The sequence below is a fragment of the Callorhinus ursinus genome, unplaced genomic scaffold, assembly GCF_003265705.2.
Source record: "Callorhinus ursinus isolate GAN/ISIS: 27379988/994484 unplaced genomic scaffold, GSC_fseal_2.0 scaffold8, whole genome shotgun sequence".
NCBI classification, from domain to species: domain Eukaryota; kingdom Metazoa; phylum Chordata; class Mammalia; order Carnivora; family Otariidae; genus Callorhinus; species Callorhinus ursinus.
In genome coordinates this window covers 32,461,458-32,486,231 of record NW_027397070.1, presented here as the reverse complement: position 1 = coordinate 32,486,231, position 24,774 = coordinate 32,461,458, and the positions used below count along the sequence as shown (strand labels likewise).

At 37.7% G+C, this 24,774-nt stretch overlaps 1 protein-coding gene across 2 annotated transcripts in view; it reads right to left on the bottom strand.

Annotated features, from left to right (window-relative positions):
* The window catches only part of ARID4A (AT-rich interaction domain 4A), a 67,731-nt gene that overhangs the window by 5,341 nt on the left and 37,616 nt on the right, over positions 1–24,774 (bottom strand). Inside the window, exons 15-23 of one of the 2 annotated variants that reach the window (XM_025869958.2) lie at positions 24,067–24,298; positions 19,569–19,816; positions 16,918–17,115; positions 12,037–12,121; positions 11,032–11,233; positions 7,867–8,997; positions 7,042–7,146; positions 2,858–3,064; positions 2,102–2,248 (exon numbers count right to left, since the gene is read on the bottom strand). In XM_025869958.2, the coding sequence (XP_025725743.1) occupies positions 2,102–2,248; positions 2,858–3,064; positions 7,042–7,146; positions 7,867–8,997; positions 11,032–11,233; positions 12,037–12,121; positions 16,918–17,115; positions 19,569–19,816; positions 24,067–24,298 (2,555 nt within the window). The remainder of the gene's footprint in view (positions 1–2,101; positions 2,249–2,857; positions 3,065–7,041; positions 7,147–7,866; positions 8,998–11,031; positions 11,234–12,036; positions 12,122–16,917; positions 17,116–19,568; positions 19,817–24,066; positions 24,299–24,774) is intronic. The other variant, XM_025869960.2, reaches the window with a different exon arrangement.

Here is a 24,774-nt window from a genome sequence, read left to right as displayed (position 1 = left end):
CATTTTTTTTAATTTTTGACAGATCTGTCTTGGTCTCTGAATTGTATTAATACTATTATGTTTTGGGGGCGCCTGGGTGGCTCAGTCAGTTAAGTGTCTGCCTTCGGCTCGGGTCATGATCCTAGTGTCCTGGGATCAAGCCCCGCCTCAGGCTCTCTGCTTGGCAGGGAGCCTGCTTCTCCCTCTTCCCTGCCTCCTGCTCCGCCTGCTTGCGCTCTCTTTCTCTCTCTGTCAAGTAAATAAATAAAATCTTAAAAAAAAAACATTTTTGTTTCAAGACTACAGTATCTTTCCTGTATCTCTGTATAGTGATTATAGTTTGGTGTTTTGTATGGTACATTGTTTTTTACAAGTTCCTTTTTATTCTCATTTTCTACTTTGGTTTCTACCTTTATGTAGAAGCTTTCCTATCTGGTCTTGTGGCTCCCATATTTAAGAGGGGGGCATTAGGAGTGCCTGGGTGGCTCAGTCGTTAAGCATCTGCCTTCAGCTCAGGTCATGATCCCAGGGTCCTGGGATCGAGCCCCACATCGGGCTCCCTGCTCGGTGGGAAGCCTGCTTCTCCCTCTCCCACTCCCCTCTGCTTGTGTTCCCTCTCTCGCTGTGCCTCTCTCTGTCAAATAAATAAATAAAATCTTTAAAAAAAGGGGGGGCATTAAAAAGCTAACTGGAAGCTGTGTGCAAGTGTGCAGAGCTTTTCAATCATGGGCAATGCATATGCAGTGACTGGCAAGGATCTTGCTTTTTGGTTCAGGAACCTCTAAATGTTGGTATCTGTGTTAGTTCCTTCCTCTTGGGTTGACCAGCTTCTCCAGAAGAATCCTTCAGTCTCCTCCCATGAGTGAGCATAAGCTTAGTTGCCAGCTTTCAGGAAGCCAAGAGGATAAGAATTTCAGTTGGAAAAGGGATAGGGGTCTTATCATTCAGTATTGTAAACTTTTGCTCAGGCTCATTATTTCTGGTTTTGCACTTGACCCTCACCTTCAGCTATGGCTGGTGCCCCTGAGTCTACAGGGACTTCTTTCTCCTCTCCATATAATAAGTTAATTCTCTATTTTCTGCTAGAGCTGCAGAAAGAAGGTAGTTTGTATCACAGGATGGGACAAAAGAATCCAATTTCTTCCATTTTCAACCAATCTCCATTTTTAGCCTCACCTATATCCCTGCTTTCAGAGCTGGGGTGATGTGGTATGGGCTGGCTCGCTTCTTGTTTTGCCCCACTGCAAGGATAAACAAGCTTACGTTTTAGCATTCTGCTAAAGCAGTCTATCTGCTTCTCAGCTTCCGAGAGAGAAGCTGTTGACATTTCTTGTCTACTGTGGTCCGCTATCCCATTATCTTGTTCTTGTGGGTACAGGGCTTTTCATTTTCTTTACTGTTATTTTAGTGGGACTTCAGGACGGGGTAGATGTGAACCTATCAATGTTTAACTATAAGTCATTCCTACACAGTTTTGAGGTCTGAGTCAGACACTACTGTCTCTTCATGATTAATCCAAAGTAATCTCTCCTTCCACCAACTCCTGTACTTAGTAATACCACTCTTGGGGTCCTCATCGAACACACCCTTCCTGCTAGAAGTTAAGATCTTTGAGATCAAAGTCTGTATCTCATTCATCTCTGTACTTCTACCACCTGGAAGAGGGCCTGGCACATAGTGTGAACATATTAACATTGAGCTGAACGATTTCAACAAATCATTTATGATCGCAAAAAGATAATCTCTTGGAGGATAAGCCATATGCCCACTAATTTTGGTGAACCTCATAATAACAAATATAGTGCCTATTAATAGGTAACCAGTAAATATTTGTTGAGCAAAGTGAATTTCAGAGGGAGTAACTAATTCTTCTTGAGAACCAACCACATTTAATAAAATCACATTTTGTAAAAACAGTTCATAGTCCTTTTTAAGAGTCTCCTCCTGATTAATTCAATTGCTGACCCGCTCATTTCAATAATATCACAAAGAAGATAAAACTAGGAATCTAAAAACAACAATTAATAAATATGTACTATATTCAAAGAGTAACTAATGTAAATCTTCTAAAATGACAGGATATATTTGAAAAACAAGGGAAGAAAAATTACAATCAAATTACCTTCTCTGTCTTTCTTTTTTAATCTTTTCCTCCTCCTGTCTATGGTTGCAACTTCAGACTTCAAAGACATGTAATATTTTCTGATTTCTTGTAATTTTTCTTGGAGAAAAGAGATTCGCTCTGTACTGTTCATATTCTCTAATTCATCTAAAAGGGGAAAAAAGGTTAATTTGGTTTTTAAAATAATTATCTGAGAAAAGAAGATGGCAGTTCTATCAAAACTCAACTTCTAAATCAAAAGCTTTAGTTTATTAAAAGTTTCCATAATAATAGCTAAATAAGGCTCTATATACAAGGATGACATTAATTAAATTCATGAATAAGATTTCTGTATATATCCCAAAATTTTTATACCAAATATGTATTACTTAAATGATCAGATAAACACAAGAAAACATCAACACACAGCAACCCTAATCTATAATTGTAGTTATTCATCCAAATAGTTTCTTTGTATTGATTTTTCATTCATTGGATATTTCCAGTTATCAATACTAGAAAGGGTATTTCAGTTTCACTGATACATACAAACACACATCTTATTTTGTTACTGGAGATCTTTCTCTAGTTAATATTTATCAGGTTATTATTATGAAAAGGCATGGATTTGTATTTAAGATGATAAGTAGTGATTATTGACAAGACAGTATTTGGAAACCTACATAAATGAATATGGTAACCACTATTTCTTATTTTGACATTTTAAGATAAATACTACTTTTACAAAATACATTCAGGTTTTCTAAAGCTTCTTACTGAGTTGAAAGCTCCATTTATATGTTCTAGGGGATGAATTCGGATGTTTTTCCCTGTGTTTATCTTTTTCTCCATCTTTGATGTGAGGAGAAATTCTTGCAGGAGATCGTGCAAGCTTCTGTGGCTTAGACACACTAAGATGCTTTACTGGTGTACATTTACTTGAATTGTCCAGGACAGGAAGATCTTCACTATCACTGCTTTGTCCTATAATAAAAAATTGATTCAGAGATTATAAATGACAAAAATATCAAATATCAAAATGCAGCAGACCCAGCAATTACACTTTTTGGTATCCTACAGAAATAAGTATACAAACGCACAAATTTCTTAACAGTAAAGAAATGGAAATCTAAATGCCCACCGATAGGAAAAAGGTTAAAAATTACATACAGGTGATTCTTGGACAATGTTGGGGTTAGGGACACTGACCCTATGCAGTCAAAAATCTGCATTTACTTTTGACTCCCCCAAAACTTAATTACTAATAGCCTACTGTTGACCTGAAGCTTACTGATACATAAAGTTGATTAACACATATTGTGTATGTTATATACAATATTGTATAGTGTATTCTTATAATAAAGTAAGCTACAGAAAAGAAAATGTTAGAAAATCATAAGAGAAAATACATTTACAGAACTCTAAAAAATCTGTGTATAAATGGATCTGTACAATTTAAACCCATGTTGTTCAAGGGTCAAATATACTACTGAATAATTTGCTAAAATTGTTAAAAAGAATGAGCTAAAGTTTACAAGAACAAAAATGGCAAAATATCCAATATACACTGTTAAATAAAAAAGCGAAGTTATAAAACAATATGTATAGTATTGCCCCATTTATGTTTAAAACAAGACATAAAACCACCCAAACTGCATAAATGAAAAAGCACAGAAATACTTGATGTGTACACATCCTTTAACATGTGTATAATAAAATGTGAGCAGAAAATTGTTTGCAACTTTGTCCCTCCTCACCAAATTTGTAATATTAAACATGGTTTTGCTTTTCACTTCATAACAAATTAGAATTCTGTTTTATTTTTTTCCAATCTCTTCCACCCTTCCACCCTACTCTCAAAAGCCAACCTTGCCTTCTACTGAAAAAGCAAAGTTGGAATGTTACACACTCAATTTCCCAGCCCTTCCTCTACCTGTATCTGTCTTTATTAACTTTTGGGGGTGCTCAGAAAGAGAATGTTTTTGAAGACTAACCTCTTCAGCTATACGCTTAAAACCATCCACTCACAGCTCCTCTGGAATATCCCAACATCAATTATCCATCTTCTTTTACCTTCAACTTCTTTTCCTAGTCTACCAACATGCTTACATCTTTCCCACCCTGAGAGAGGGAGGGAAAGGAAGGAAAACTTCCCTTTTTAGCTGGCTCCTCTTTCCTTCTCTTTAAAATCAAAATTTTTTTTAAGATTTTTATTTATTTATTTGACAGAGAGAGACAGCGAGAGAGGGAACACAAGCAGGGGGAGTGGGAGAAGCAGGCTTCCTGCTGAGCAGGGAGCCAGACTCGAACCCAGGACCCTGGGATCATGACCTGAGCCAAAGGCAGACGAAGGCAGACACTTAACAACTGAGCCACCCAGGCGCCCCTAAAGTCAAATTTCTTGAAAGAAATTTTTTGTTATCCTGATTTCCACACCTTCTAATCACATTCTCATGCTCCTGTTAGGGTCCCAACATTTACAATTCACCAAATTCAAGGAATGCATTTTAATCCTATTGCATATCCTATAGCATTCAAAACTTCTTTCTTATTCAAACCCACTAGTGTTTAGTGATTTGCATTTGTCTCTGATCAGTGCCATCTCTAAAGAGATAGCCCAATGAATTCTATTCTTGGTTCTTTTTATTTTCATTTTACAACTCTCCCATAGTAATCTTATCATCCTGCAATCCTTCACACAACCATCTTCTAAAAAACAGACTCTTCTAAGCTCCAGACCCCTACTCCCCTAATACTGGGTACCTCTAACTCAACTTTCCCAAAATTACTCTTCCAACAACCTGCTGCTACTTCTGTATTCCATGTTCATTAACCAGTCCCTCATATGTAACTACTAGTGAGTCCTAATGATTTCACGTCCCATCACTTTAATTCATTTTTCTCGCCAAATATTAAGTCCCAAAAGTAAAACTGATGATCTCCTTTCTCTTTTTAATCTTTTTTACTTCTTAGACAATCTTCAAACTTACAAAAAAATTTTAAGAACATTACCAAAAAATGTTTTGCTGACCCATTTGAAGGTTAAGTTGCCCAGCCATACTTGAGTACTTCAGTGTTTGTTTCTTATAAACAAGAACATTCTCCTTGTGTTAGTTATCTGCAAACTGGCCCCAAACTTAGCAGTTTAAAACTACAAATGGTTAATATCTCACAGTGTCTGAAAACTGGGGTCTGGGAGCAGCCTGGCTGTGTGGTCTGGCTTGGGAATCTTGTGATGTTGCAGTCAAGCTTTTACTGAAGCTGTGGTCTCTGAAGACTTGACTGGAGCTGAAGAATATATTTCCAAGATGGTTCACTCATGTAGCTTTTGGCAAGAGGCCTCAGTTCCTTGCTTGCTATTGGTAGGATGTGCTCAGTTTACCATGTGGACCTCCCCATAGACTGCTGTGTCCTCAGGACTTGGCAACTAACTTTCCCCAGACCAAGTGATCCAAGGGAGAACAAGGAGGAATCTGCAGTGCCTTTTATGACCTATACTCTGAAGTCATACTCTATCACTTCATTCAGCCCACACTCAAGGGAAGGAAATTAGGCTTTGTCTCTTGCAGGGGAGAGTATCAACAGATTTGTAGATATGTTTTTAAAACCACCACACACTTAGAGAACCATAATACAACAATCAAAATCAGGAAATGAACACAAACATATTATCACCTAATCCTCAGATCCCATACAAGTTTCTCTACTTGACCCAATAATGTCTTTTGTAGCAACAGGATCCAGGTGAGAATCATATGCTGCTTTTGTCATGTCTCATAAGTCTCCTTTAAATCTGCAACAGTTCCTCTTTCTTTGACTTTCATGACCTTTGCAGTTTCTTAAATCACAGACCAGTTATTTTATAGAAGATCCTTCAGTTGGAATTTGCTGATGGTTCCTCATGATTATATTCAAGTTACGCATCTTTGACAGGAATGTCACAGATGTGCTGCTGTGTTCCTGTTGCATCCTGCCAGGTAGTACATGATTCCCATTTGTCCCATTACCAGTGGTGGTCACTTTGATCGTTTGACAAACATATCTGCCAGGCACTATGATGTTATTCAGTTGCCCTTTGTAATTCCTGCTGCCTCTCTATTCTCATTTCCCATCACTCCTCCTCTATACATCTGTATTGTCCAGCCACTAGCCACATGTGGCTCTGAGAACTTCAAATATAGTTCAAAAGTTTTCCTTTGAAATGCCTTTATCTTGTATCAGTCATATGCTCCCTCCATGGGATATGTATCTACTATAACCTAGAATTTTCCTTTCAGACTTGTATGAAGGCATGTTTTGGAGATAAAACTTTAATTTGTCAAAATCAACCATGTTTATTTCTACAATATTCTACAACTTAGTTTTATTCCATATTGTACAGAAGTCTTTCTCATGTATTCTATTCATACTGACTTACTAATTTCCTTGTTCGTTTCCATAAGAATCTTATCTTCTTGTTTTAAAAATACCATGATACTATTTAGAAATCAGTTTTTCTAGGTTAAAATAAACCATTCCATTCAGAAATGTAAACTTAATCTGCTTTTACCACTAAAGCAAATATTACTTTCCTATTATTCAAGATCCTCAAATACATTCCTCAATATTAAACCACTTTACATGAGAAATACAAATGAAATATGCATAAAAAATAAATCACAGCTATCCCAGCTCTAAATAAAATTGACAGGCCCCTTCAGATTAAAAATAAGTGAGAAAATTGCTATTTCCATAACACAATAAACCAAACATTAGATTTTTTTTTCTTTTTATTAAGTAAATTCTACCCCCAACGTGGGGCTTGAACTCACAACTCTGAGCTCAAGAGTCGCATGCTCTACCAAGTGAGCCAGCCAGGCACCCCTAAAGCAAATTTATTTTTAAACTGACACAAATGATCAAACAAACAAAATGCTGAAAATATTAACACCATGCTAAAGACAGCACTGGAAAGCACCAACCTGTTCCATTCTTTTCACTTTTGGCTACAGCACTTGTTCGCTTTGGGGTACGCTTTTGCTTTTTTGCCAGTAATCCACTGTTTCCATCACTTGGCCTTTTCTGACCTGAAATAAGAAGAGACAATTGAAAAAAATATATACCTATTCTGGATACCATTCGTTTATTATAAAAGAGAGACATGGAAATTATTTACACAGGATGAAAGATTTCACAATTTCAGTGGAATGGGCAGCTTCACATGATGCCATTTCAATGATTTATTCAGTCTACATGCTTTCCGAGAATGTCACCATCTCTAAATAAAAAATAATCCTTGTCGTCTAGAACGACTTTGGTGCCTCCATATTCTGGGAGAAGAACTTTATCTCCAACTTTCACGCTAACTGGTTGAATCTCTCCACCCTTATCCTTTGGAGCCCAGTCCAACAGCTACTTCTGTTGCTTGCAATACTTCTCCATGAGATTTCTCTGGAAGCATAATGCCTCCTTTGGTTACAGTTTCAGCTGCACTCCTTTCAGCTAAAACTCAGAGAGGGGAAGAAACTTTCTAAATGCCTGTCTTGCCATGTCTCTGGCCACCGCAGTTCGTACCCCGCTCTTGAGCCAATGCCACAACCAGAGGAGCTGTATTACTCACTTGTCTACTCCACATAAATTTCTAGATATACTTTTTTTTTTAAGGCAGGAGAAAGGAGAGGGGGAAGTAGGAAGGAAGAATGAATAGGAGGGAGGGAACTTAACTGCTCAAGCGATCCTAAAACTCTGAACTTAATAATTTTGGGGTTGAGATAATCAGGCTGATATTCTCCCTAGAAGGTCCTTACCCTTCTCTCTGTTTTCTCTTTCTTGAACAATTATACTACAGGTACCAGAGGCAACACTGGCTTCAAACCCATTTGCTGATTCCCTCTCACAGAGACCTTCTTGAGATTCTTCAGCAATGCTATCAACTTCAATGGTTATGTCACTCTCACTTTTTATACTTCGAGACTCATCTTGACTGAGAGTAAGTGGTGAAGCTACTGAAAAGTTATGTTGTACTACAGGAGGTAGGGCAGGTGGAATAGAAACAAGAGAGTTAGACTCAGAACTTTCAACTACTACATCTTCAATACTGGTCTTATCCTTCTCATCCAAATCATCCAAATCGACTTCATGGCAAACCAAAGTCTCAGGCCCAATCAGAGGCATTGCATCCTCTTCTTCTTTCAGGGGAGTATTTACAGTTTCTTCCGCTGGACTGTCAGATTTTTCACTAGTCAATTCTTGAATGCGTTGGTTTGACTCTGCAATTAATGACGGCATTCCTTCATTTTCTATTTCAAAATGTTCAGAATTTAAGTTTTTCATTCCCTCAGATGCAGCACAGTCACTGGTCTTTTCTTGAGATATGCTGTTTGTCATTTCCATTCCATTCTCAATTCTTATTTTTTTCTCTGGTGATGACTGTCCCAGTATTTTCCGTTTCAACTTTTTTTCTTTTGCACATTGGTCAGTTTCATCTTCGGTAGTAGAAGAAAAGGTTTTACTGTCTAATGAAGAAAATTCTAGACTCTGAGCTTCTATATGAGGTTCACTTCCTGCTTCATCCTGGCTAAATGATGAAATCTTTATAATTTCTAAAGAAAGATCTTTTGTCTTGCTTCGTCTTCCCTTTCCCTTAGGAGATTTTTCGGCCTCTTTCTTAACTTCTTCTATGTGTTCCACTTTATTTCCAAAAATCTGTACTATTTGTTCGTTCTCTCCAACTTCTAACTTCAGTGTTTCTAAAGGCTGCATTTGCGTCCTTTCATTTTCTTTTAATATATGTGCAGCAATCTTTGGGTTTTCTTCATCTAGTTTATCATCATTTAAATTTTCATTTTTTTCTAGTTCCTTAATATCAGGAGAAAGTTCTTCATTCATCAAATTCTTTTCTAAAAGGTCTTCTGTTTCACTATCAGATGAGCAAGAGTCTGCAAAATGGAACATATTACAAAGGTTTCTGTGTTAATTACCAATGTAACTTTAGAATAAAAATTCTACCAAACAAAACTCCTAATCATTTATCTCTGAATGCCTCCCTGCAGAAATTTCTGATAAATCATACCTTTGTGCCAAAAATGGGGGTATTTCAAATTAAACTCCATGTAAAACTACAATACATTGAAAATATTACTGTCTCAATTCTATAAAAGAACTATTTTGCATTTTTCACTAGTATCATGTTTAGGCTATGTTAATCCTTAGAAAAATCAAAGGACTAAGGGCGCCTGAGTGGCTTAGTCAGTTGAGCATTCCACTCTTGGTTTAGGCTCAGATAATGATCTTGGGGCTGTGAGAGTGAGCCCCACATCGGGCTCCACACTCAGCAGGGAGTCTGCTTGAGATTCTCTCTCCTCTGCCCCTCACCCCTGCACGCATTCTCTAAAATAAATAAATCTTAAAAGAAAAAGGAAAAATTAAAGGACTAGAGTACTGAGATTATATTAATGCATTAGGTTGTTTGATCTGAGATCTAACAGGTACTGATTAATAAATGTGATGGCATTTTGTGTCCCTAGAAAGAATTATTTAAAATAATTCTGGAAAGAGATGTACAAAATGAGCAATTTGAATTCCCAAAACTTTAAGTGTTCTTCTGATTAAAAGACATAAAAGTACAGGCAAGCTACCTTTTTTTTTAAAGATTTTATTTATTTATTAGAGAGAGAGAGAGAGACAAGCAGGTGGGAGCAGCAGACAGAGGGAGAAGCAGGCTCCCTGCTGATCAGAAAGCACAACACAGGGCTGGATCCGGACCTGAGACAAAGGCAGACCCTTAACCAACTGAGCCACTTAGGCACCCCTAGTCAAGCTACCTTCTTACAAAAGAAATCATTCTCATTAAGTCAAAGAATTTTTAAAATAATAAAGTTGGGCCATAAGACTGTACAGGATCTATAAAATATGAAAATTCTGGGGGCACCTGGGTGGCTCAGTCGTTAAGCGTCTGCCTTCGGCTCAGGTCATGATCCCAGGTCCTGGGATCAAGTCCCACATCAGGCTCCCTGCTCAGCGGGAAGCCTGCTTCTCCCTCTCACACTCCCCCTGCTTGTGTTCCCTCTCACTGTGTCTCTCTGTCAAATAAATAAATAAAATCTTAAAAAAAAAAAAAAATTCTGCCCACATATTGTAAGCAAGTTCAAAAGGCAAACTTAAATGTATTTTAAGTGAAAAGGTATATGGTTTTGTGGTTTTATCATATTCAAGATTTAGAATCCTTATGTTAAAAAAAAGAACTTTTATCTGGAAGTTGAGCAAGACTGAGACTACCATGTATAGTTTCATAGGTTGTACACTGCAAAAGAGCATGCTATCTAAGGACAGCTTTCACTTTGTGGACATCTTGCATTTGCGTATTATGACAACTTTCCAGCAGATGGCAGTAATGAGGTAGGAGCATGCCCTTTTCTAATTACACACAAACACCATATGGACAAATGGCAATCTTGTAGTTCAGAATAGCTTTTTTCTTGAAAGGAGGGAAAATTTTATATAAGACCACTATTTAACATTTTAAATTACATGGGAAAGCACATGAAGGTAGAAAAATGGGGAAAAAGTTAAAAGCAAAATAGAATATGTTCACCTAATACTCAGCACAAAATGCCTATACCACATTACTTTGCACTTTTTGAACATTTTGGTCTCAGCTTTGTTGAAATATCCTATGTGAACAGCACTGAATTACAAGAAACACTGGTGCATGTTTTGAAAGACAGTGTAGCACACAGTAGGATGCATGACTTGTCAACCCATCTCCTTTTAAAAAGAATATTCCTACAATACTGATAAGAAATCACTAAATTTTAAGTAAACATGATATACTAAAATATTTTCTTCAAATCAAATTTTGTAGTTTATAGATTAAAAACTTTAGATGACTTTCTATGAGTCTCTCCACAAGTGAAGTTTTATTATTTATATTATTGATTTTTAAAAAATCAATGATCCTCAAAATTGAGCACCTTCCATTCCATTTGACAGAGGTGAGCTGTCTGGCATATTGCTTCGAGCACTTCTGGTACCTGATTTTCCTTCACTGTTTGGAGTCTTAGACAAACCATACGGCATGTTTGATGAAAGTGTAGATTTTAAAGGAGGTCGTCCTCGTTTTGACTTCTGCCTCTCCTCATCCTTCTTTTCATCCTTTTCACTGTCTTCTTTATTCTGGGTAACAGCAACAAAATGTATGAGAAGGGCCAGTGCCTTAGAAAAAGTAAACATTCTACTTCTCCAAGGAGAACCGTAACTCAAAAAGATTATATATTTTATATGTCAACTCTTAATTTGTTCTTATAGAAACATTAAAAGCAAATAGTTTTCTAACACAGTGTATTTCTATGCATATGATAGTGCACAGTTTGCCACACGGCAATTACACTGTGAAAGCCAGAGTCCATGCATTAGAGAGATGTACAACTACGCTACCCTCTCCCCCTCGTTCCTGATTACTCCCTGAGCACCATTAAACAGGCAAAACACTAGGTGAATCTCTATAGCAAAGGCTGAAAATCAAGGGTGTGGATGTGAGTACAACTAGCCAGTGGGTATGTGTATTAAAATCTAGTATTAGCTTTAAAGACAGTTGACTTAAAAAAATCCTAAAATCTGGCAACCCTGAGTCTGCATCCCACAGGAGACTGGTGAGTTCCACCCTCTCTTGATGAGGAATGTGTCCTCTTTTTTTGTCACTGTCAATCCTGCTTTACCCTTTTTCTGTATAGCCGCTATAGACATTTGAGTTTGAAGCCTATATCCTAAGGGGTCCCTGGTTTTTATCTTTCCTGAAACACTGTGATAATGTGTTTACATTTTTTATGTTTTTAGCTTCTGGGTTATAAGAGAGAAAATCACAACTACCTTAAAAAAATCAAGATGATTATTACAATGAGAAAACAAGATTTATAAAAAACAGTACAATATAAATAATACCTATACTTATCATAAAGGATATGACTCTATATACATACTTTTGCTTTTTTCTTCTGTTTTTTCTTTGGTCCACCTTTGTCCAAAGGCCAGATTATCCTGTCAGCCTTCACCCATTCATCATACCTTAAAACAAAGAAAAAAATGAAAACTCCACAATACCTTATTTGAATGTACGCACCAAATAAAACAACAGTGAGAAAACTAGAGTTTGGTTCTAGTGTTGGCAGAAACGTGAAGAGCACAGGGGCCGGCTTGCTGGTGAGGTGCTTTGTAGACTTTGTAGACGCCACCAGCAGGAGAAGGCAAGAGAATTTCTTAGGGTAAACGAGGTTAGATAGAGGAAGAGCTAGGTGGGCAAACTCTATGCAGATTCACAACTGAACCGCTTTTGTTTTCCACAAATGCACTTTTGTTACCCATAGATCTCAGCGTACTGAAATAAGCTTATGCTACACTGCCATTTGCTCTATTGACCGAATAATACAACAAAGAGAAGCCAGGTGAATTCATTATTTGTAATAGGATCAAGTTCCAGGTTTATTTATAAAGTTCTTGTCAACTCTCTTTTCCTCCCAGAACCCTAGAGCCTGCAGTATTTCTAATAAAATTTTATTCTGAACTATGTCATCTCTAAAACTTTGAAATTTTTTAGAGATATTTCATTTCCTTTATCCTTTATTCTGTTTAGCTCAAATTGAAAATTCATTTCCCCTATACCTTCTTCCAAAATATGAACACCACTTTTGAATTTCAACATAGTCCAAGTTACTAATCAGGGGCAAATAAGAATTTAAACTTTCTAAGCAATGTCCACAATAGCCAAACTGTGGAAAGAGCCAAGATGTCCATCGACAGATGAATGGATAAAGAAGATGTGGTATATATACACAATGGAATATTACGCAGCCATCAAAAGGAATGAGATCTTGCCATTTGCAACGACGTGGATGGAACTGGAGGGTGTTATGCTGAGTGAAATAAATCAATCAGAGAAAGACATGTATCATATGACCTCACTGATACGAGGAATTCTTAATCTCAGGAAACAAACTGAGGGTTGCTGGAGTGGTGGGGGGTGGGAGGGATGGGGTGGCTGGGTGATAGTGGGGAAGGTATGTGCTATGGTGAGCGCTGTGAATTGTACAAGACTGCTGAATCACAGATCTGTACTTCTGAAACAAATAATGCAATATATGTTAAAAAAAAAAGAAGAAGAAGAAGATAGCAGGAGGGGAAGAATGAAGGGGAGTAAGTCGGAGGGAGAGACGAACCATGAGAGACGATGGACTCTGAGAAACAAACTGAGTGTTCTAGAGGGGAGGGGGGTGGGGGGATGGGTTAGCCTGGTGATGGGTATTAAGGAGGGCACATTCTGCGTGGAGCACTGAGTGTTATGCACAAACAATGAATCATGGAGCACTACATCAAAAACTAATGATGTAATGTATGGCGATTAACATAATAAAAAAATGAAAAAAAAAGAAATTAAACTTTCTAGAACTAAATACCAGTTCTTACATTATGTAAACGTATAGGTATTTATAGAGCTCAATCAAAATCTAAAATCTGACCATTTAAGCAAAAAACAGTACAGGTAGTTCTTGTTTTGAACTGCACCATGTTAATGAAAAGCACCCTCACACTTTGTAACCCAGTTACCATGGTGCCGTGCAAAGTAAAGACCGTTCCAATATCCACATTTTGGTTGACACAGGACCATGACTATCTATACTACGGTTTGAAAACTCTCTCTTCCTGGACTAACCCAATATTTTCATTTTGCCAGGCTTTTAAGTATCTGTACATTCGTACCTCACTTAGAAATATTCACTCATTTGGACATTTACTGAGGGCTTACTAGCATGCCAGGCACTGTATAAGGAAATCCGTAGAGAATAACAGAGAAGAAGAGGAAGGTCCTATCTCTCTGCAACTTGCAGTGTGGTGTAAAAGACAGTAAAATAAGTAGAGTCTGGTAAACGCAGTAAGAGGGTTATTTAGGGTTATTTATGTATCTGGTCCAGGGCTAACAAAGGAGTAACTGCCCAATTCCAAAATTCCACAGGACATATCAGACAACCAAGAAGCACAGGTCTAATCTAGAGTACACTCGGTCCAGGCCATACTGGCCTGGTCACCACAGTATGTCATGTAGGTGGCTCCAGCATTAATACTGCCAACTGGGGGTGATCCCAGAATTTCTCAACTACAGACCAGAACTCCCCTCACAATTGCACATGCTACCCTGTTATAGAAATCCACCTGGATTCTCTAGGTGATTCTGTTTCAATGAGCAGACTAGAATTATACTAGCTTTTAAGAGTATGGAAGGACAATGAAAAACCACAAACCATGTGAGTAACTAGTTGGGAAGATAACCAACTAGGAAGAACGTGCGCATATAATAAAATGACTGTTGAGAAAAGTCATATAGTAAAATACTAAAAAGATGAGCACAAAGGGTGATAGGAAGGGGACATTCTAGAATGCAGAACAGAAGAACAGCCTCACATAGAGGTAAGTAAAAATGGACGGCAAGGAACTGAACAGAAGCAGAGGAAAAATGACGGTTATCATGTGCTATAACTGCAAAGGCAGTGACTCAGGGCTGACAAAATAGCCCCCATCCTGACCCAATTCAACAATACGTGCATACAAAACAACAGAACTCAGAGATAGACTAAAGAATTTGCAGAGAATTGTCGAATCATGTTATGTGCCTGAACCTAGTATGTCGTTGTATGTCAACTATAAACATTCAGGAAACATTTTTTATATTACAGAAGTTTCAGGGCACCTGGGTGGCTCAGTCGGCTGACTGTCCGACTCCTGATTTCGGCTCAGGTCATGATCTCAGGGTTGTGAGATCAAGGCCCGCTCCCCGCCACCCCCCCAGGCTCCAGGCCCAGCAGGAGTCTGCTTGAGATTCTCTCTCCCTCTGTCCTCCCCTTGCTTGTGCTCTAGATCTCTCTCTAAAATAAGTAAATAAACTCTTTAAAAAAATTTAAAAACGTTTGTTTATAGTGTTGTCAGAACTGTGAAGGGCATAGGGACTGGTGTGAGAAGTTTTAAAAGTTTTATATGATATTCATTAAACCCTTACTCTTAAAATGATGCAAAATGAAAGAAACCTAACTCTGTCACTAAAGAGAACAGTCATCAGGGGCGCCTGGGTGGCTCAGTCAGTTGAGCATCAGGTCATGATCTCAAGGTCCTGAGATCGATCCCCACTTCGGGCTCCCTGCTCAGCGGGAGTCTGCTTCTCCCTCTCCCTCTGCTGCTCCCCCTGCTTGTGCTATCTTGCTCTTTCTCAGTCAAATAAATGGAACCTTAAAAGAAAAACGGTCAACATTTATTGAGCACACACTACATGCCAAGCACTGTTCTAAACACTTTGTATGTTTTTTTTTTTTAAAGATTTTGTTTATTTGAGAGAGAGAGAATGAGAGAGAGCACAAGAGGGAAGAGGGTCAGAGGGAGAAGCAGACTCCCCGCTGAGCAGGGAGCCCGATGCAGGACTCGATCCCGGGACTCCAGGATCATGACCTGAGCCGAAGGCAGTCGCTTAACCAACTGAGCCACCCAGGCGCCCAAAACACTTTGTAGGTTAATACAGGTATTAAGCACTGTATCTCACAACATCTCTCTAAAGTAGGTACTTTATCTTCCCCAATTTAGAGGTGAGGGAATTGACACATAACAAAGCATACTTCCAGTACGTAGGGAAACCTTGAAGCACACTGGCTCCAAGCAAATACAGGGCAAGCAGAGATATTAAACACACAAGACTTTCCAAAAGAAAGAGAAAAGTAGTCCCTGACATTCAGGAACTTGCCTAGTACTATCAGTGACAGAGCTGATCCGGCACTCATAGCTAGGTCCTGTTGTTCTCCTGTTGGACATCAACAATTTCACAGAACATCAGACAAGTCTGCTCCGTGACCAGGATGGATCAAGACAAAAACAAGACCACTTCGTAATAGTGCCTAAATACAGGAAAAAAGGTGCGCCTGGGTGGCTCAGTTAAGCGTCTGCCTTTAGCTCAGGTCATGATCCCAGGGTCCTGGGACCGAGCCCTGCCATCGGGCTCCCTGCTCAGTGGGAAGCCTGCTTCTCCCTCGGCCTCTGCCCCTCCCCCTGCTTCTGCTCTCTTCCTCTCTCTCAAATAAAATCTTAAAAAAAATTAAATAAATAATACAGGAAAAAAAGAAACATTGTCCAAGCCACAAAAATGACCTACATCCTTTTTATCTTGAATGACTTGCTGCTGCTTTACCAATTACAACAGTAACCTTGGTCTAGTCTCTCCTAGATAAGATTTATTAAGATAATCAATCATAGAATTATCACCACTTCATGACCATGTCCAATCCAGAGCAAAGCCCACTTCCTTAAACCCTCCCCCAAATCACCTAACAAGCTCAAATCTGAGTCTTTTCTTATCTTTTTAAATTAACCAATTTAGAATTATTACAATGCCTGATAAAAGCTTGATTTTGAATAAATGTAATACACAAACCACTTGCACCGCTGAGAGCTGCAGGCCTGCCTCCCTGCCCATGTCCTGCAGGATGTTCCCACAAAATCCTGGGCTATTGCTGTTCCCAGAGGCGGTGCCCTGGACTTTCATTAATCCATCTAACACCCTCTGAGATGCCCCATGTTATCCCATACTCTGTGTTCTCCCTTACTGCAAATGAGTAATCCAACCTACTCAACTATAGATAGGATCTTGGTGGGGTGGGAGTACTGACATAGCTAGTGAAACAGTGGGGATGTTGAAAGTTTTGGAGGATTCAGATAAAAGGCATGCTTTATAAATACCTATATACCATTTGCTTTAGTCCACAACATTAAACTGATCTTTCTGAACCATGTTAAAGAAATTGCAATAGTAAGAAAATAGATTTCTTGCTTACCTGACGTTCCATCCATAGTAATGTACCAAGTATAAAACTTCTCCATCATCAATTTCAGTGCTCTTAATACTAGCTTCATAGATTTTCTGCGTTTTCCCTCGACCATATTTTACTTTCACTTTGGTTCCTGTTAGGCAGGGTTCCATGTCTTCCTCATCTTCCTCCCCTTCAGAGTCACATTTGCTTTCAGTTTCTTCCCTGCGGCAAGTTATAACATTGATAATGCTACTAATTTAATGGAGAACAAACTAATATATGCTAAAAGAACCCAACATGTAGAATAGTCAAAACCTAAGTATTACCTTAATAACGTGTCAGTGGAGGAGGAGAAGAAGGAGGAGAAGGAGAAGATTTTTATGGACTACCTACTAAGGAATTTATTTATTGTGTAAAGGTGCACTGTACCACAAGTAAATCTATTATTTCTTAAAGGCCAATCAATAATCACAGTTAATGATGATGTAGAGTCTGATTAATCACTTTTGATAAAACAAAGGTCCATATGCTTTGAAAAAGTCTTTAGGATTCATACTCCAGTGCCACCTTATTATGTGAAAATTATCTAGCTTGTAACTTCCTGCAACTAAATTGTCTTAAAGCTACTACTACTCAATTTTGGAATGGTTCTTCAAAACTGTTTTAGTGGGCACAATAATGAACAAGGGCTATCTACCTTAGTAACTGTCTTTTAAACTAGTTTATATTTTAAAGGTTACTCTACCCTAACAAAGAAACAATAGATATTTGAATATTAGGTTACTTGTTGAAACTGTGAGATAGCACCAGAAGAACAAAGCTTTGTGTATCTTGTATTGATTTCTTGTGTTTTTACTCCTCTCCCATCAACTTTTCTTTGTTTCAAATAATCAGGTATAAAAGAGATTGACTGACATAGGGAGGTCCAACAATATTTTTACTATTTTTAACAAACAAAACATTCTGTATTAACCCTGGTAAGGATTCAGAAGAGATCTGCACCAAAGATCATTCTAGTGTCCCAAGAGTTTTAAATACTTTAGAGGAGGCATTGTGCTTTAATAAACATAGGGCATTAATTTGGGGACCGCTAGGGGAACCGACAAAGAAGCTTTTTCAACCCCATCTGCCCTGGGAATGTTTTATCTTGAAGGACACCTTCCAAATTATATCCTGATAAGGTAATTTCAAAATACTAAGAAACTACTTCAAACAGAAATCTTTACAGATTAAAAAAATCTCCTGTTTCCATGATTCCTGTTATAGAATGAGAATACAGACTATGTTTTTCTATATATTCACTCTTTAATAAAAGGGAATATTGTTCTTCATATTCAAGTCTGTTAAACTTTCTCTAAAATAAGTATGTTTCTTTTACATATCAACTATAAAGGCTTTTTAAACCACACATTTTATATATATGTGTGTTATGTGTTTTATGTATTATGTACATATAACACGTATTTTGATACTTATTTTTAACAAAACTTCAAACTATAATTAAGCCCTACTTAAGTGGTTCACCTTTGCTTAAATTTATTGTCCGAATTTTGAAATACTACACTCACATCATTATATTCAACTCCAATTATCTCCTCCCAGCTTTCCTAATACTAATCCTACTTCACTATAGAACTTTATTCACTAATCTAATTCACATGTAATTGTGATAGCTCTTGTACCTGTTTTTACTGATTCATAAAATTACCTCTTTTCCACTCACCAATCATTCCTAATTTTCCAAATATTTTCTCAATGGTTAATTTTTGGATGGGTGTCAGCCACTAGTTGGATGTAGCAGGCTACTCTTCCCCAATTTTCCTTAACAACTCAAATTTCTAGAAAATTTATCATCATATAATGTAATAATTGAAAAGTAACTATGGAGAAGAGCTTATGTTACAAGAACATGTGTTATGCTGTTGTTGCTGAATTAAAATTCATTTTTTAGTAGCATATAAAAATTAGTAAATCCATTTGACAACACAGAAATGGCCAACTAAACACAGTCGGACATTACTTTGATCTAGCTGGACTGCCTCATCTTTGGTTATTTTTAAGTCAGTTCAGTCCACACATGTATAATACATGGAAAAAAAAAATACCAACACTCAACAGCAAACAGGATGAACATTAAAAAAAACTGAAATTTACTGGTGTGATGTGGGGCAAGAATGTATTTTCCAAACTAGAATCAGGGGTGCATGCCACTTATTTCAATACAATAACTTGAAAAAGAAAAATGTCTTAGATCAAGCTAACACACAGAAACATCTGCTAGTACTGTGCACCCATGTGTTTGTTAGCTTTCCCACATTGTACCTTTTTTAAAATGGAATTTTTGCTGTCGCTGTTTCCTCTTGTCCACTTCCTCCATTTTTCTCCAGCTCCCTTCCCTGCTGTCAACTGCAGGACCTTTCTTTTGACTGGGTGGCGCAGCCTTCTTTGAGGCCACTGTTTAGGGCACAAGTGCTATTAAAATGGTGCGACCAGTATATTCTCCAATTCCGAAAGGCGATACACATCATCTTCACAATGTGTCTCACCTTCATCAGACAAGAGGAATGGAAGTCCCAATAAGAAAACATTCCCTCAAACCTGAATCTCTAAGCAGGAACAGAGCGCTGCTGTACCCCAGACAGGTGCTTCTGGAGAACAAATATAAGATAATGTACCTCTCTTGGCTTTTCTCTTCCTCTTCATCTGAGTCTTTATCAGAATCCTCCTGCTTTTTAATTTTCTTCTCCTTTTGCTTTGGTGTGTTTTTTCTCCCCAGTAGTAGCTCATTTTCTTTTTTCTCTGCAGTTTCATAATCATCAACTACATCCTTATTTTCTGTATCGTCTTTTAATTTGTCCTCTGTTTTCTCTTCTTCAATTTCCTTTTTAATAGAATGTGCATCTCGAGCTATTCTCCTTCGTCCCTAGTAGAAGGGGTAAAAGCTTTAAAATAGCTATCACTACAAACAAAGGGGGGAAAAAAGGCAGAAGATGCTTCTTTTTCTTATACCTTCACAGCAATGACTAGTCATTTCTCTGGCTTGAGACACGACAATGACAACCCATCAACCCTTGTGTACTTCTCCTTTCAACCCATGTAAATTACTTAATTATGTCCATGCCTACCATGATCCTTGGCTACATGCTACAGAAAAAATAAAAATTTCCTCATTTGTTCACTACATTATTTTATGTCACTTTTAATATTTCTTGACTACAATAAATTTTTTTAATTGCTGACATACGTTATATTAATTTCAGGTGTACAGCACAGTGATTTGACAATTATATACACTATGCAGTGCTCACAAGTGTAGTTACCATTTGTCACCAGTCATCACAATATTATTGACTATATTCCCTATGCTGTACTTTTCATCCCTGTGATTTATTTTATAACTGTTAGTTTGTGCCTCTTAATCCCCTTTACTTATTAGCCATACCACCCAGGCGCCCCTCTAATTCTCCCATTTTTAAGATAAAATTTACATTATCACTTCCTACGTGACTACATTTTAAAAGGACTGAACAGGGGCACCTGGGTGGCTCAGTCGGTTGGGTGTCCAACTCCTGATTTTAGCTCAGGTCATGATCTCAGGGTTGTGAGACTAAGCCTCCGCATCGGACTCTGCACTGGGTGTGGAGCCCACCTTAGATTCTCTCTCCCTTTCCCTCTGCCTACCCCCAACCCCTGCACTCTTGAAAATAAAAATAAATTTAAAAAATAAAAAATGAAAGGAGTGAATTGCATCAATGGCCAAAAAGTCAGCTGATTTCTTTGAGTATCTGGAGAGCTCACTGGGCCAGCAGTAACTTGTTCTTCCCCCAAGAAGCTTTAATCTAGGGGTGCCTGGGTGGCTCAGTCGGTTGAGCGTCTGCCTTCGGCCCAGGTCATGGTCCCAGGGTCCTGGGATTGAGTCCCACATCGGGCTCCCCACTTAGCGGGAAGCCTGCTTCTCCCTCTCCCACTCCCCCTGCTTGTGTTCCCTCTCTCGCTGTCTCTGTCAAATAGATAAAATCTTTAAAAAAAAAAAAGCTTTCATCTAGCCTCCTGCATGCTCAACTGACCATGAAACTGGTGAGTCATTTCATTCTCTCCTAAATTCTCCCTCAAGTCCATCTTCTCACACTGGCAGAGTTCCCCTCTACTTGGAATAAAGTGAGGATAGAAAAGGGGTCAACAACTTAGGGAGCACTAGAATACATTACAATTAATATCTCAATATAACAGATGTTTTCCCTCGATCCTAACTATGTGCTATTTAAGGTTCAGAGTTGGAAAAAACATGTATTTTTCTTATCACAAAGAACTAGAATGTAGATCCCATGAGGGCAGAGACTCTGTCTTATTCACTTCTATATCCTATGCACAGAGCAGCTGTTCTTTATTTTTTTATTTTTTTAAATGAAATTGTAATTATATAAATATATTTATAAATATTTATACAATTATATACTTATACATAAGCACTTACACAGACTTAGAAAAAAATGTAAGAACATTAATTCAAAAGGACTCACTGAAGAATAAACAGAATTTTCCATGATTTCCTTGAGGAGATACATAACTCATTCTTTAAGAAGGGTCCCTCTAAATCCAACCATTAGAAACCATATTCTCAAATTGTGTACTAGCAACACATAAGCATCTTTTTTTTAATCCCCTAGTTGCCAAGAGAGTGATCTTAAAGTAGATGGGAACCTAAAGGTCTCTGAGCAATAGAGCAGCTGTTCTTTAAATACTTGTAGGTAAATGAATGAAAACAACTGCTATCTATCACACGTTAGGCTTATATACCTTTGTCCCAGAAATCCCACTTTGATTTTATTTTTATTTTTTTAAGTTTATTTATTTAAGTAATCTCAAAACATGGGGATTGAACTCACAACCCCAAGATCAAGAGTTGCATTCTCTTCCAACTGAGACAGCCAGGCACCCTAGAAATCCCATTTGTAGAAGTCTGCCTTCTATATTCAGACAAATGAGGAGGAATTTTTACAAGGATAATTATTGTGGCACTTTTTTAATCGTAAAAAATTGGAGAAATTCTTAAGGAAGGTAAATCTATGGTACATCCATACTATGCAGTACTATGCAGATATTTTCCATAAGATGAGGAACATCTTTAATAATAATAAGAAAGTATGTCCAAAATACATATAATGGGGGATATTATTCAGTCTTAAAAAGGAAGGAAATTGTGACACATTACATGGATTGAACCTGGAAGACATTATACTGAGTGAAATAAGCCAGTCAGAAAGGACAAAACTGTAGGATTCCACCTATATGAGATGAGGTCCCTAGAGTCAAAATCATAGAGACAGAAAGTAGAATGGTGGTTGCCACAAGCTGGGGAGGAGAGGAATGGGAAGTTACTGCTTAATGGCTAGTTTCAGTTTTGCAAGATGAAAGAGGTACTGGAGAGGGACCAATGGTGATGAGTGCACAAAATGTGAATGAACTGTATATTTAAAAATGGTTAAGATGAGGGGCGCCTGGGTGGCTCAGTCATTGTCTGCTTTCGGCTCAGGTCATGATCCCAAGGTCATGGGAGTGAGCCCCAATTGAACTCCCTGCTCCGCCGGAAGGCTGCTTCTCCCTCTCCCACTCCCCCTGCTTGTGTTCCCTGTCTTACTGTGTCTCTCTTTGTCAAATAAATAAATCTTTAAAAAAAAATGGTTAAGATGATACCTATTATGTGTATTTATCACAGTTTTAAAAATTAAAAAAGAGGGTGCCTGGGTGGCTCAGTTGGTTAAGCGACTGCCTTCAGCTCAGGTCATGATCCTGGAGTCCTGGGATCGAGTCCCACATCGGGCTCCCTGCTCGGCGGGGGGTCTGCTTCTCCCTCTGGCCCTCTTCCCTCTCATGCTCTCTGTCTCTCATTCTCTCTCTCTCAAATAAATAAATAAAAAATCTTTAAAAAAAAATTAAAAAAGAAATGAACAAACCAATTTGAATGTTTCATGAAATTCACTAGAAGATTCCACTTACTGGATGGTGGTTAAAATGGAGTTTTAAAAAATGGTTTCTGAGCAACTAAAAGAGGTAATTTCATCTCCTCTTTCACTAAATATGATTTCACTCAAAAATAAGATCTCACAGTAACTGAATTCCTTTGATAGGTGATAAATTTTTTTCTCCTAAAATTTGATAAATCCTACTATGTAGACACCATTCGTCAACGATCAAAATAGTGGATAACAATCTCTACAAGGGACTTATATACTAATGGAGCAGAGTTAGAAGATAAAAGCAGTGTGCACGTGACTAGAAAATAAGATGAAGCATAAAAAACTGCCACAAGAAAGGTATGTGCAATGTGCTGTAGGGTAACAGAGAAAAAAGATCCCACCCAGTTGGAGGCACAAGTATTATGAAGAGGAGATTCATTCACTCAACAACTATTTAATAAGCCCTTACTTGTAGATCAAGCACTATTCTCGATGCCTGGGATCTGTCAATGAACAGAATAAAGACTAATCCCTGCCCTTCTGGAGTGTGATTCTAGTGCAGACTGGGGTAAAAGAAACAAATATAATTAAGAGAATATAAAGTAAATTACAGATAAAAAGAGCAACATTAGAGGGATTGCAAATACCAAAGAGAGGAGGTACATTACAATTTTAGATAAGGTGACCAGGATAAGCTTCAGTGAGGCAACTATTTAGCAAAACCTGAAGGAAGTAGGCACACTTGGGTGGCTCAGATCATTAAGCGTCTGTCTTTGGCTCAGGTCATGCCCCACATCAGGCTCCTGGCTCAGCAGGGAGCCTGCTTCTCCCTCTCCCTCTGCCTCTCCCCTTGTTCATGCTCTCTCTTTCTCTGTATCTGTCTCAAATGAATAAATAAAATCTTTTTAAAAAACAAAAATCAAAAAAAAGAAAAAAAAGACTTGAAGAAGGTAAATATGTGAGACTGACCCCAGATGAGAACGACTTGAAAAGACATAAATAGAAAACAACAGGAGGAATGGTTTTTCAGCTAGAAGAAATAATATTTACTATATTTGGAAAAAACAGCCAGACTAGTCTGCCTAAAGCACAACTCAATACTGGAAAATAAACTGGGTTCACCAGACTATTTTTGTGTATATCTGAAAATGTCCATAATAAAAAATTATAAGTAATGTTTAAAATAAACCAGATAAAACTAATATTAACTACTTACTCGTGGAGATTTTAATTCTATTTCTTCTCTTTCACTTTCACTGTTTGAATCAATATTTTCCTCAGGTTCACTCTTCACTTCTACTAAAGGCATTTCTTGATCTACTTTTAGAGCCTCTTCCATTGATTCTTCTAAGTCTTTTGTTTCCTCTTTTACTTTTGGTTCATGGTGGTGAACAGTTCTGAACTGAATATTTGCAGAACGGCAGTATTCCTCAAAACCATAGAGATACCTAAACAAACAATATTTCATTTTAGGAAATCTTAGTCTTTACACTGAACTTGAATATTATTAAATACACACAGATTTTTAAAAAGTAAAACTCAAGACTTTTTTTTAAGTACTTTTTCTATGTTACTAATTTCTCAGTGTTTTATACAGGATTATCAACAGAAATATTGATAAAATTTCTTCCTGAAAAATCTGCACCTGTGATAACTGAACATAGCTATCATAGTTTTGATATGAAGGCTATTCACCATAAACGATACAGCTCTATAACACGTATCATCATTTCAGACTATGAACACTGCTGGATCCCTGACTTTGAAAAGGAAATCAGGACAACATGAAAAATGGAGTAAAGCCGACCTGGTGCAATGAAATATCGTTCAGTCACACGTCTCTATTAACCTAAACCTTTTTATATACTTTCTCTAACTTCATTGTTCTTTGTTGTGTTCTTGTTTAATTGTTAACAAATTAAAT